Source organism: Podarcis pityusensis, assembly GCF_964106645.2.
Source record: "Podarcis pityusensis genome assembly, chromosome: 8".
Lineage (NCBI taxonomy): Eukaryota > Metazoa > Chordata > Lepidosauria > Squamata > Lacertidae > Podarcis > Podarcis pityusensis.
Window position 1 is genome coordinate 29424790 of NC_138033.1, and position 12234 is coordinate 29437023.

Sequence of the window (12234 nt, forward strand, 5' to 3'; positions counted from 1 at the left end):
AGTCACATTTTAATCAATGTTTTATATTTGCTGTTAGCCACCCTGAGCCCAGTTTTTAAACTGGGAAGGGCAGAGTATAAATAAAAATTTATTATTATTATTATTTCTGCACCGGTTCCAGCTTGTCAAAATCCAAGGCAGAATAACAGCAAGCAAATGGCGGGAAGTATAATCTTGGAAGCAAATAAAGAGAGGATGCCAGACTCGTGAGCAGAAACCTGGAGCAAAGTTTGTAGGGGCTCTCCCTTCCTCACTTAATCTTCACAACACCACTGTTAGATAGGTTAGGCTGAGAGGCAATGACTGGCTCAAGGGTCAGTGGGGATTTGAACTTTGGTCTCCCAGGTCCTAGTGCACCAATCTAACCACATCATCTTGGCTGGAATGTACAGGCCAGTGTACAAATGAAAGCAGCATTTCCATTTGTCCTACACTTTTGGTCTCTGACCCCACCCACTGGCATGCAGCCCCTGGCAGGTAAGTCATGGGGAAATGCAGCCGTTTGGCTGTAAAAGCCCCCCCCCCCCCCCCCCGTTCTATGTTTTGCTCATAAGGTAGAATGAAGTTTTGAGCTGCCTATAATTTATGTATGTTGCAAATGGGGTAGGAAGGTTTGTCAATTTCTGTTTCTCATTGTTTCCAGTCATGTTCCATTTCCTACATTGTCTCATCAGTTTGGGATTATTATTAAGAAGTCATATTGAGTATTCATCAGCATATTTCCGGCTATACATTTTTGCTTACTATACACACATTTCCAAAGCAATTTCCCCCAATGTAAGGCTTTTTTGTATAGTATTATCATTAATAATACACATACCGCTTGCCCTGGCATATATGTTTTTGTACCCGTTACTTGATTGGTGAACTGCATTGCAGCATTTTGAGAAGTGCAACTTTTAAAGGGCAGCTGTGCTTTGGTTGTCATATACAGTATGTTCTTTATGAAGCTAGATCTGGGTTAATAGCTGTTGGGGCACCAGTTAAATAAGCAAAGGAGCCCTCAAAAGCCTGGCCACACCTGTTGTGAAACACAAGGCAGTTTCCCCCTCACTTCCCATAACCTACTTTTTCATTTCAAGCACAGAGTATGTAACAAAGGGTTCAAGGAGCAGTCTTAATGAACACACAAGATGGTCTCATGTTTTTCTTTTAATTTGAAAAACAACAACAAACAAACCACTTTTAATACTACTAAATGTATTCCCAAATTTTCTACTTGCGCCCTTGCTGTTCATTCAACTTTGGCCAGTTTGGCAGTGGGGAAGTAAGCTCTCCATATTGCATGCTGGTTGACATCAAACCAACAGATACAGATCTCCTTTTCACAGCTTTAGTAAGAACAGTTCACTGGAGACCGAGAAAAATCAGGTTGCCCAACATCCTGTTGGTTGGGATGTTGGATGCTACAAAGAGGGAGCTGCCATATTCTTATTGAAGCCAACACTTCTATGCAACAAGTTGCTGCAGATAAACATTTTAAGACACCCCTGCCCTTTGTCTTAGTTCAGAAATGGATAAAGACCTCTTCCCAAGGCAGCTCAACAGGCATATCCTTCTGTGAGATTCAGGTGAGATTCCTACTTTTAACTTTTGGACACTGCCTCAGCAACAGATGCAGAAGATCCAGCTTGCCTTTTCAGACTATACAGGATTTAAGATTGTAATAAATTAACAGAAGGGACAGGACAGCAAAATAAAGAATCCAGGATAGAGATTGGGCAATACAGCCATACTTAAAGATACATATATAAAACATCTGACATCTTAAAAAGAGAATAGTAAACAGTGTTTTATGACTTAACGCATCATTCTACATAGTGGGGTTAAGCAGGGGAACAGACACTGAATCCAAGAGGACCAACTGTTATCCAGTATGGCAGGGAGGGGGCCCTATATGCATTGGAATGTACATCAAACAAAAGTTAACAGCCACAGACACGCCACCAGTTTCTTGACAGCCCAGTGGACCACAGTCTTGCTTTTGATGAAAAAAAATGACACTTCAGAAAATGATCAGGAGACAAAGTTTTGATGAATTGGTGAACAAATTAACTAAAACCTTCTTTAGGTTTGTCTTTGGCAGAGATGGCTAATGTAGTGCTCTCTGGATGTTATTAGACTCCACCTCCCATCAGCCCAAGCCAGCAAAAAAGCTATCAAGTTGGAAGTGCAAAAGTCTTTTTCAGATCAAGTGCTAGTGGTTACATTATACAGTGAAGGTGAACTCCGTAATGTGGCACAAAGCCTTCAGGGACAGTTTCCAGTGACAGTTGCCATCAAGGAGCACAACATGCAAGAAATAACTGAAAAGTACTTAAGCCACACCAACCAAACTCTATCAGCGAGGAGGTCTGCTTGACAAGCTTACTTCGGCAGTAGCCGATATTCCCTAAAATGCCCGCATGTGAAAGGAACTCTGTTTTTAGTCCAACATGACTGTATATGGCTCGCAGTTTTGCTATCCTACTCAGACTTCCTGTAAACCAGGGAGTTGTACAGAAAAGGAAAGAAAAAATGATATATGACTGTCATACAACCATGTTGCTATCTGGGAATAGAAGCCACAACAGTAAGTTTCTTCCCACTGAAAACAAAAACACTTTCCTCTGTGTCTTCTGCACTAGGATACAAATCATCTTCCAGAAAGCAAGGCCAACTCCTGCATAGTGCCAAGCTGGTAGAGGTGCCTGTTCCTCCTCCTCCTCCTCCTCAGGTGGTTGCTGCTAACCGTCCTCACCTGCAAGGCCTAACACAAAAAGAAGACCAACAAATGCCCCTCCCCAACCAACTAGTCACCCTCTGACACTTGGATGACTGAATGTCTGTGAAGCAGCCATTTCATTGGCCCAGAAGATGTCCCATGGTAGACTCTACCTGGAAGGTTCAGTTTATGTCTATACGAAAGCCAGGATAGCCCTACTTGGTACAGCAGGTTTCACATGGTAGAAAACAAGGCGGCCCCTGAGAAGAACATTTGAGACATGGCCACTTTTGTCAAAATCGGAAGGGAGCCATCCATTATCAGGAAGGCTAATTAGCTGAGTAAACCCAGAGTTGCCTCAAAGGAAGACAACATCCATCTTCTGTAATGGTTGCTTTGTCTGCTAGACATATTGCTTCTTGGAAGCACTGCTGCTAGGCCGGCTCGACTGCCTTTCCTGAGAGAGATGGACTATGGGGGCTTCTGTGGTAAAGACGTCAGGGGGCTTATTCCTGCCTTGCAAGGCCAAGGTTTCTTCTGTGTTGAAGTTGGCCCAGTTCTGCTCACTGGAAAGTTTGTTGTATGCCTGGTAGGGCGGAGAAGGCCTCTCATTCATTGGGAGGTAGAAGAAAGCCTTGTCGGGATAAGCCTCCTCAGGCACACCGCAAAGCTTGTTGGGGAAGCTGTTGGCCTCACAGGGCATGGGAGGAGCAGAGGAGGGGGAACAGCAGTCTCTTTCCTTGGTGTTGTGCAGCAGGCTCTTGCAGCAGAGGTGGAATAGCTCCAGAAGGTTGAGAACGAGGGAGATCAAGCCCACCACCAGCATGAAGAGGATGAAGATAGTTTTTTCAGTGGGGCGGGACATAAAGCAGTCCACATGGTGTGGGCAAGGGTCCCCCTGACAGACATAACGGGCATGCATTACAAAACCATATAGGTACCACTGGCCAAGGAGGAAGCCAGCCTCAAAGATGCTCTTGAAGACCACACTAATGGTGTAGGTCCACATCAGAGGCCCACGGATTTTAATCCTCCCATCCTCTGCCACGCAGATCTTGGCCATCTTCTTCTCCACCGCCACCAGCATGGCTGTCACCTTATAATCCTTAGACTGCAGAGCCCGGAGCTCACTCTCCCGCTCCTTCAGCTTCACCTCAAGCCGGGAGAGATAGATGACGTGCCCCAGGTAGACCAAAGTGGGTGTGCTGACAAAGAGAAACTGCAGGACCCAGTAACGGACGTGGGAAATGGGGAAAGCCTTGTCATAGCAGACGTTGGGGCAGCCGGGCTGCTTGGTGTTGCAAACGAAGTCTGACTGCTCATCTCCCCACACGGACTCTCCAGCGAGGCCCAGGATCAAGATGCGGAAGATGAAGAGGACCGTCAACCAGATTTTGCCGATGACCGTCGAGTGCTCCTGCACTTGGTCCAGTAACTTCTCCAGGAAGCCCCAGTCACCCATCTTGTGCTAAGGGAGAGCACAATACATACTTTTACCACTTAAAAGCCACTATTGATTACTTGCTATGTGATACATAGCCACACAGCGAAGTTTTGCAAATATTGTTTCCATAACACCATTCAGTGTAGGTGGTGTTTCCGACTAAAATTAACAAGGAAGGTTCCTGCCCCAAAAACTTACAGGTGAAAGTTTAGATAGCTTGGGGTGGGGAGAGACCAGCACAATTGAGGACCAAGTATGAGCAAGCACACTTCCTATATAATTATTGTATTTTATTTTTTTGAAATAAGGAACCCCAAACTTAAAATACAAAATGGTAACTTGCGCAAGTCTCACCCCTGGTGCCCTGCTATTGTGGAAGCGAAGAGCAGCTGAATTTCTAGAAGTGTCAGGACTTGCTTTCAAAATAACAAAGGGCAGAGGAATCCAGAAGTGTTTCAGGCTCTTCTACATCTGGACAAGAACAATCCTTACAGAACATCCCATTTTTAAAAGACAGTTTTGGGATAGAGAGAAAGGACCAGCTAACTGTTCCCATGCTCTACACCGCCCTCTCCACCTATCTAGTAACAAGATACTTTGAGGACTAGAATATTTGCCTATCCAGAATTTTCATGGACAGTTTTAAGAGTACAGTTTTAAGAGTAGAATTTAAAGCAGAAAAGTACAGATATATGCATATACAAATTCTGGACCATAGTGATGTTAGGAGCCTAAAAAACACTTTAAAAAATACCACTCCTTTGGAAGAGGTTTGGAAAAGTGCTCAGCAAGCAGGGAGAAGAGGCAACTCTGCAAGAGAAGGGCCTTATTTTTCTGCTGTGGAACTTGAGGCAGCTTTAATAGGATTCTCAAAATGTCTCACAGTGAGGCACTGACAAGACCCAGACCTCCTTAGCTTCAGCAATCTTGGCCCATTAAGTGTCTTAAGCCCAGGCCTGGGACCAATGTGAGTTAACCTACTGGCCTGCAAATTAATCCTAGAAATTGCCCTGTGAAGGAGAAAAGGCAACAGTCAAATCCACACTATATATTCATGTTGTTGGGCTGAAGTTTTGCAAGAAATAGTTGCATAAATAAAAAATAAATAAAGCTCATGATCCTACGACTCTTATACTACTTTCACAGTCATGTTTCCTTCCCAAGGAATTCTGAGAAATGAAGTTTGTTAAACATGCTGGGAACTATAGCTCCGTGAAGGGTTCTCCTAATAGCACCCATGACAAACTACAGTTCCCTGGGTTCGTTTTTTTTGGGGGGGGGGACCATGACTGTGAAAGTGGTATAAAAGTGCTTTGCATGCTTGGTGTGGATGTCTGGTAAGAAGATCCACTGTGCAGGAAAATTCCTAATAGTCTCATCATTTGCAGAACATTTAGAAAAAAAACCACCACGATATATTTCTACCAAAGGGAACAGACCCTCACTTCCCCTGACCTTAGAGCTGTTCAGCAGTGGAACAGACTGTCTAGGAAGGTGGTAGACTGTTTCACTGGAGGTTTTTAAACAGAGGTTGGGTGGCCATTTGTCAGGGACTGCATTGCAGGGAGTTGGAGTAGATGGCGTTTGGCATACCTTGCAACTCTTTGATTCTATGATCTTTTAGCACTTAGGAGACAAACCGCCCAATGAATGCTGCCCCTTTAGGGATCTGTACCAAGAAGCCAAGCCAACCACAACCCCATACCTGGGGTTAATCACATCACTCACTGTTACCCTCAGTTTCCCGTAAAAAACAACAGCTAGAAAGATTAAAACTTATTGGGAGGCGGGGAAGCAAGATGCTGAGCATGCTGACAAAATATACAGTGCAAAACGGAGACCTTTGAAAAGCTACTCTCCTCTGCTGTGTTCAGCTGCTCTGCAGGAGCTTCCCCTTAAAGCTAACTTCCCCTTAAATTTAAAATTTTGTATCAGACAAGGCAGTTGTGCTTAAAAGCATGAATGCATACCAAGCTTTTAGTTGGAGACAGTCTATGTCTATGAGCAATAAGGAGCTCCTGCTGCTGTAAGAATATAGGAAGGTGTTTTACAAGAATTCAGACCATTGCTCCACCTAGTTCCATATTACACACACTGACTGGCAGCAGCAGTTCCTACTTGGAGATGCCGCTGGGGACTGAACCTGGGACCTTGATGCTCTCTTGATGAGCTACAGCCATTCCTGCATTCTGGAGCCTTTCCCCACCCATGCGACCTTCCAGTTATTTGTTTTAACTTGGCAATTTCATCCTGCAGCTCTGTCTTAGGTATCTTCAAAAACCATGCATGGAGCTACTAAACATGGGTATTTTTGAATGCAAAGCTATATCCTATCGTAGATTTTTAACACCACCAACTTTAAAACATAAACAGAGATTTAATCTTAAAGTGCAAATAAAGACAGAGGGACAAGTCATAAAGTCCACAGACAACAAAGGCCAAACAGATTCTTTTGCTCACCTTTTAAGCCCTCTCTCAGCCTAGTACCTCTCTGAAGGCCACCACAGCCCTCTGCTACTTGCCCCTGGGGTTATAAAGAGAAAGGAGCAGGCAGTCAATCAAGAAGTGTCCAGTCAGGGGCTTGATCAGCTTTTAAAGTGATAGCCTTTTCAACCTCACATACCGAAAGGATTGTCCCACTCAACAGAGCCAACGAAGGAAGGGGTGTGTGTGTGTGTGGAGCAGGTTTAACTCTATCAAAGGGTTAAATTATTCTAGAGGAAATTCCGGCAGGGCAGGTAAATGTTTTTCGCCTGCTACTGCCCAGAACTGCCTATCAAGGATAAGTAAGGAACCCTCAATACTTGGAAGAAACACAAGCTATCTCAGTTCAGGGTTGCCAGATGAAAGGAAATCCTGTTCTGCAGCTGTGTCTTCATCGCCTGACACACATCAACCAGCAGAACTTTTCACGGCATGGAGGAAAACATGACTGCTGGCTAATGCATGTGTTTCAAGGCGCTATTGAAAGCATGATGACAGTGGCAGGTTGAAAAGTTGGCAGCCCTATGCCAGTTTGGTGTGTGTGATCCTATCTTTATTATCTGGTGTTTTATTATCTGGCTGAGATTCCATGCTCCAGAATTTGCATTCTGTACTGGGACTGAGGCTCAGTATACACGGAGTCATAGCTGTCAACTTTTTCCCTTTTCTTGCGAGGAATCCTATTCGGAATAAGGGAATTTCCCTTAAAAAAAGGGAAATGTTGACAGCTACGCATGAAGTATACACGCAAGGATAAGAGTGTGCCTCTGAGCACATGCAGTGTGCTTGCTCCTTCTTCCACTGAGTACATGAGAACTAGCAACTAGTTGCCAAAGGATATGGCAACTTTGCTGAAGCAAAGCAGGTCTGTATGGGAGACTGTGCCATGCATACCCTCTTGATAGAAAGAGGGTAGGACAGAAATTTAGCTAAACGACTAAATCATTCCAAGGTCCCATGCAGGTCGTATTAAGGAAAAAGAGTACCAGACCAAGTGGAAAGAACTCACAGGCAAGTAGGAAATAATAAATGAATAAAGTAAAATAAATCAAAGAAATGGGCCCGCTACTTCTGAGGCTGTCCAACTAATTTGGAGATTTGGCCAAAACAAATCTGTGGAAGGGCTGTAGCTCAATGGCAGAGCACCTGCTTTGCATGCAGAAGGTGCCAGATTTGATCCCTGGAATCCCCAGGCAGGGTGGGAGAGATCCCTGCCCCAAACCCTGGAGAGCTGCTGCCAGTCAGTGTAGACAACACTGAAGAAGACAGACCAAGGGCCTGACTCGGCAGCTTCCTATGTTCTTTCCCCGACTGTGGTACTCACCAACAAGTAAAATGCAAGTTCTCAGCATACAAATCCAAGTTTTTGGTTTTGAATTACTGCCCTTCTGAGTTTTGCTCCAGAAGAGAAAGGAGGCTGCGGCAAGAGAGCACAGAGCCCTCTTGCTGTGATCGAGGAAACTCCGGGACTGTTCTGAAGAGCTTGGTGGTGGTGGTGGGGAAGTTGACTACAATAACTCCAGGATGAGTGCAGAGGGGAGGAGCTAAAGGGAAAGGGAGGAGTCACTGTTGTCAAAGGCTTTGGGCTGGCTCTCAGTCCTGTGGCGTTATTACGATCCTCCAAGGGGCAGCTGGTGGGGCAGGTGGAAAAAGAAGGGAAACCAGGGTGACTTCACTTGCTTCCTGGCTGGAGGCACGTGTAATGGGTGGGTGAAATTATGGGAGAGGAGAGGAGACAGCAGGAGTCCTAAGAGAGGCTTGGATAAGCCCGGTGGCCTTGCAGGGTTTAGCTTGCTGCTTTCCTTACAAACGGGGGCAGGCAGGGGGAGAGCTGCAGTCAGGGAAATAGGAAGCATAGGAAAACAACGAAGACTGAAATAACAAGCGTTGCCCATTGTGAAGCTGTCTGGGCCAAGAGAAACAAGAGGGAAATCCTGGAGAAGCGGAATTTGCCGGCAGTTAACTAAGCGTGGGAATCGGGAATGAGCTAGGCCTCAGCAAGGCCAGTGGCAGTGGGAGTTTATTGTAGGGGGGCTCTGGTATTATCTTTTGGAAACTAGCAATGCAGCATGTCCCCCCCCCCAGCCTGGTCTTTGGTGTGTTTGCTTGGAAGCAAAATTATGCTGAGGCCAGTATTTTGGCCCCTTCTGCATTGTCAGAAAACAACAAGAAAGAAACTGCAACTAACCAATCAGCCGAAGGACAGGTGCCCTTTGTAATGATTTGTACTCATGATGGTATCAGGGCAGTTATACTCAATACAGTGGTACCTCCGGTTACATACGCTTCAGGTTACGGACTCCGCTAATCCAGAAATAGTGCTTCAGTTTAAGAACTTTGCTTCAGGATAAGAACAGAAATCGGGCTCTGGTGGCGCGGCGGCAGCAGGAGGCCCCATTAGCTAAAGTGGTGCTTCAGGTTAAGAACAGTTTCAGGTTAAGAACAGACCTCCGGAACGAATTAAGTACTTAACCCGAGGTACCACTGTAAATGTTTGCTGCAGCAAACATTTCTGGGTGGTCAAACTGCTTCATTTGCAAGAGCTGCACGTCTCATACTTTCCTGGCGAAATCTTGTAATTTTTGCACAACTAATGTTCTGGAGTTTGTTTTGTTTTGCTACAAGACAGCAGTAATGCAACAATAAACAATATGGGAGAGGCATTGCAGAACTAATGAAGTGGAATGATCTGTGGATGGTCTAGTATCAATCTATTGCTAATGTTCTATTATTGCATCAGTGACCTATTGCAGTATGTAGTATCCCTCAGTATGAACCAACCTGAAATCTAAGAGAAGAGAATTTTTCTGGAAAATGATTGGTGAATTTACCTTTTTTGCCACCACCCCAAACTACCCCTTGGAGAACATTCCGGAAAATGACCCCCCCATGTGCCTCTTAATTTCACCACCTGCATAATTTAGGGAGGCCATTTTCGCTCAGCCCAGAGGCCCCCAACTTGGGGGCCTGATGTGATGCCCTGATGTTGCTCCATGTTTGGTCTCAAAAATGTGTGGGGGGGAACCTGGCCCGCGCCCCCAAAAGTCTGAGGGGGCCCAAAGAGCCTCAGCCCCCTGGAGCCAGTGCCTATGGCTCAGCCACAGACAAGAGTCACTTTTCCCTAGGATGGGATTGAATTCAGCCACAGTATTTTTATAAGTAAGGAAGCAGTGCCACCTCCTGGGCTAAAGGTATGATTAACAACAAAGTTCTGAAGTGTAGTTGAGCTGTATTAGGACCAAATTAGACACCGTGTGGATGAACCATGATGGTTTCATTTATTTAAAGAACTTCAATCCCGCTCTCCAGCTGAAAAGGAATCTCAGGGCAGCTTACAATGATCAAAGTTATGGCCATGATGAGACCCTGGTTTCAGGTTCCACTCAACAACTAATTTGCAGGGCCCACTTCAGATTGACTTTGATGGTGAGGCGAGGTTGTTCAACCCTTTCCTCATCTTTGTTTTCAGCAGAAAGACTGACCAGCCTAACCAACCCCTAGGTATGCCTTGTCTCCAGGGAGGATTGGGAATGTCCCCTGCCAAAATGCCTCCTGGAAAGCTGCTGCCAGTCTGTGCTTACAATACTGAGCTAGATGGGAAGGGGCTGCGGCTCAGTGGCAGAGCTTATGCTTTGCATGCACCTGGGATCTTCTGCATGCAGTGCTTCTGCACTACCACTGAACTATAGGCTTTCCTGAAAATCCCCATGACTTGGGAAAATGGGGAGAAAGCGGCGGGGGTAGGGTGAGTTTTCTTTTTGCTGCTGTTGCGTGAGTTAAAAAAAATGCAGAAAAGCTGTGAAATGACGATTTTCTCTTGTGGCCACTGGGTGGCAGTGGGACAGCAAGCATTTAATAATACAAAGAAGGTAATTTCACCTTCTGAACTATGGGGGGGGGGGGGATCCCTCCAGAAAATTGGTGCATCTGCTGTTTTAAATAGACAGCTCTCTCTCTCTCATAAATAAACCCTTTGCTGAGTTAAGAGAACATAGTGATCTAAAGGCTGGGATGGAATTAAATATGGAGAGGCCCCTAAGACACCATTAAAGTTTTAAGCTGCCGTCCTCCGAAGGTGGGTCATCACAGGGCTTTTGCTGAATTAGCTGTTGCTCCATCTGGGCTAGTGGATGTTTGCAAAGGAAAACAGAGAGCAGGGCTGGGGGCAAAGGTTAGACGGTGGATGTAACTGGAATGAGACAAATTATTCTGAATGGGCATTTGAAGTGAAACGCAAAAATTAGAATTAGTACATAAAAAGAACCCTTCTGGATCAGGCCTGGGGCTCATCCTGTGCAGGAAGAGCACCTGACACTGGTGCTATTGAAAGAAGTGCATGGCTCTCAGGAAAGCACAAGAATCTGAATCTTGGGGTTAGGAACTTTTGATTATTATTATTTTGGCCTATATTGGTCTTGGAAACACTCACCACCCATTTAAAACACACAAATCCTAGGAACTGTAATTTGCCCCTCATGGAACTACAGTTCCCAGAACCCTTAGAATACTGGGAATTGTAGGTTTTTCTGGTGGCAAGTCATGTGCTTTACATGTATGGTGCGGATGTGACCTACGCTTCGCTAGGGATTTGGTGACACAGGCAAGATTGATGTGGATTGAGAATTCATGGCTGAGATGCCCCACCAGCTCCAGGTTCCGGATTTGCACAAGACTGCTCTTGGAATCCAAGCATGAGCATAGCTGCCAAGAGCTGATGCCATAAACCCAGAGCTTACTGGCTTGAGGTGGTGATGGGCTTTCTTGTATGCTTCCTTCAGTACATATGTCAATATCTAAACCAGGGGACCATTGTTTCCCTTGCCACATACCTGGCTACAGGGAGCAGAGCCCACCTGCTGTGTTTTGAATAGACTATTACCTTACAAGGGGTATTAACTCCTCAGCTTTCAGCTGGCAAGGAGATAAGTAAAGGCTACTGCATAAGCCACTCAGCATCCAGCAAAGCTGTTGGGTAGGGGCTGGAGAGCAAGTGGGGGGCAATCAGAGTTTCCCAGGTGAGCTGCAACCAGTACCTGGAAGACTCTTTAAGAGGAAATAAAACGGAAATTCTTTCAATAACTTTTTGGTGTGTAATATTTATTAAGGGCTGGTGAATAATTGATACTGATCTCGGCTTCCTGGGGCAGGTTGGCTCTTGGTTAGATAGTATTAAAGTTTAACAACACTTGGCAGCTGCAAAGTAGGACGTGCACCCAAGGTGTGGTCTTCCTAACACTGTGGGGCTGTGAGTGCTGAGTGTCCCTGAGCTGGCAGGAATGCGAGGGTATGAATCTCAGCTTGATGGAGATGGCTCTTAGCATTCACACATTGAAGCCAGGTTCATTGATTACATGTCATATTTTCATTTTGGTTGGATCCCTTCATTCTTCTGTGATGGAGCTCAAGGATTGCAGCTCTAATGGGGTTTTCCAGCCTGTCAGCAGCTGCACATTGGGGGTCTGTTTATTTCAGCCAGGAAGCCACAGCAGGTGCCTTCATATCAGCTGCAAACTGGACCACAACAATTCTCCAGCTTAGATATTGGGGTTGGAAATACCTATTTCAGTGGGGTTCAAACAAAATAAAAACCATTCCTTTATAG

The 12234-nt window shown here is 45.4% G+C and overlaps 1 protein-coding gene across 2 annotated transcripts; it reads right to left on the reverse strand.

The window, feature by feature from the left end:
* Positions 1-1134: 1134 nt before the first annotated feature.
* Positions 1135-8167, reverse strand: GJA4 (gap junction protein alpha 4). Of its 2 annotated transcripts, XM_081018315.1 has the most exons (3): positions 7957-8167; positions 6609-6672; positions 1135-4172 (listed from the first exon to the last, which is right to left on the reverse strand). In XM_081018315.1, the coding sequence occupies exon 3, from the start codon at positions 4164-4166 to the stop codon at positions 3108-3110; it is 1059 nt and encodes a 352-aa protein (XP_080874441.1). In that variant the 5' UTR covers positions 4167-4172; positions 6609-6672; positions 7957-8167; the 3' UTR covers positions 1135-3107. The 2 variants fall into 2 exon arrangements, with proteins under 2 accessions (XP_080874441.1, XP_080874442.1); XM_081018316.1 differs by lacking the exon at positions 6609-6672.
* Between the last annotated feature and the right edge of the window lie 4067 nt (positions 8168-12234).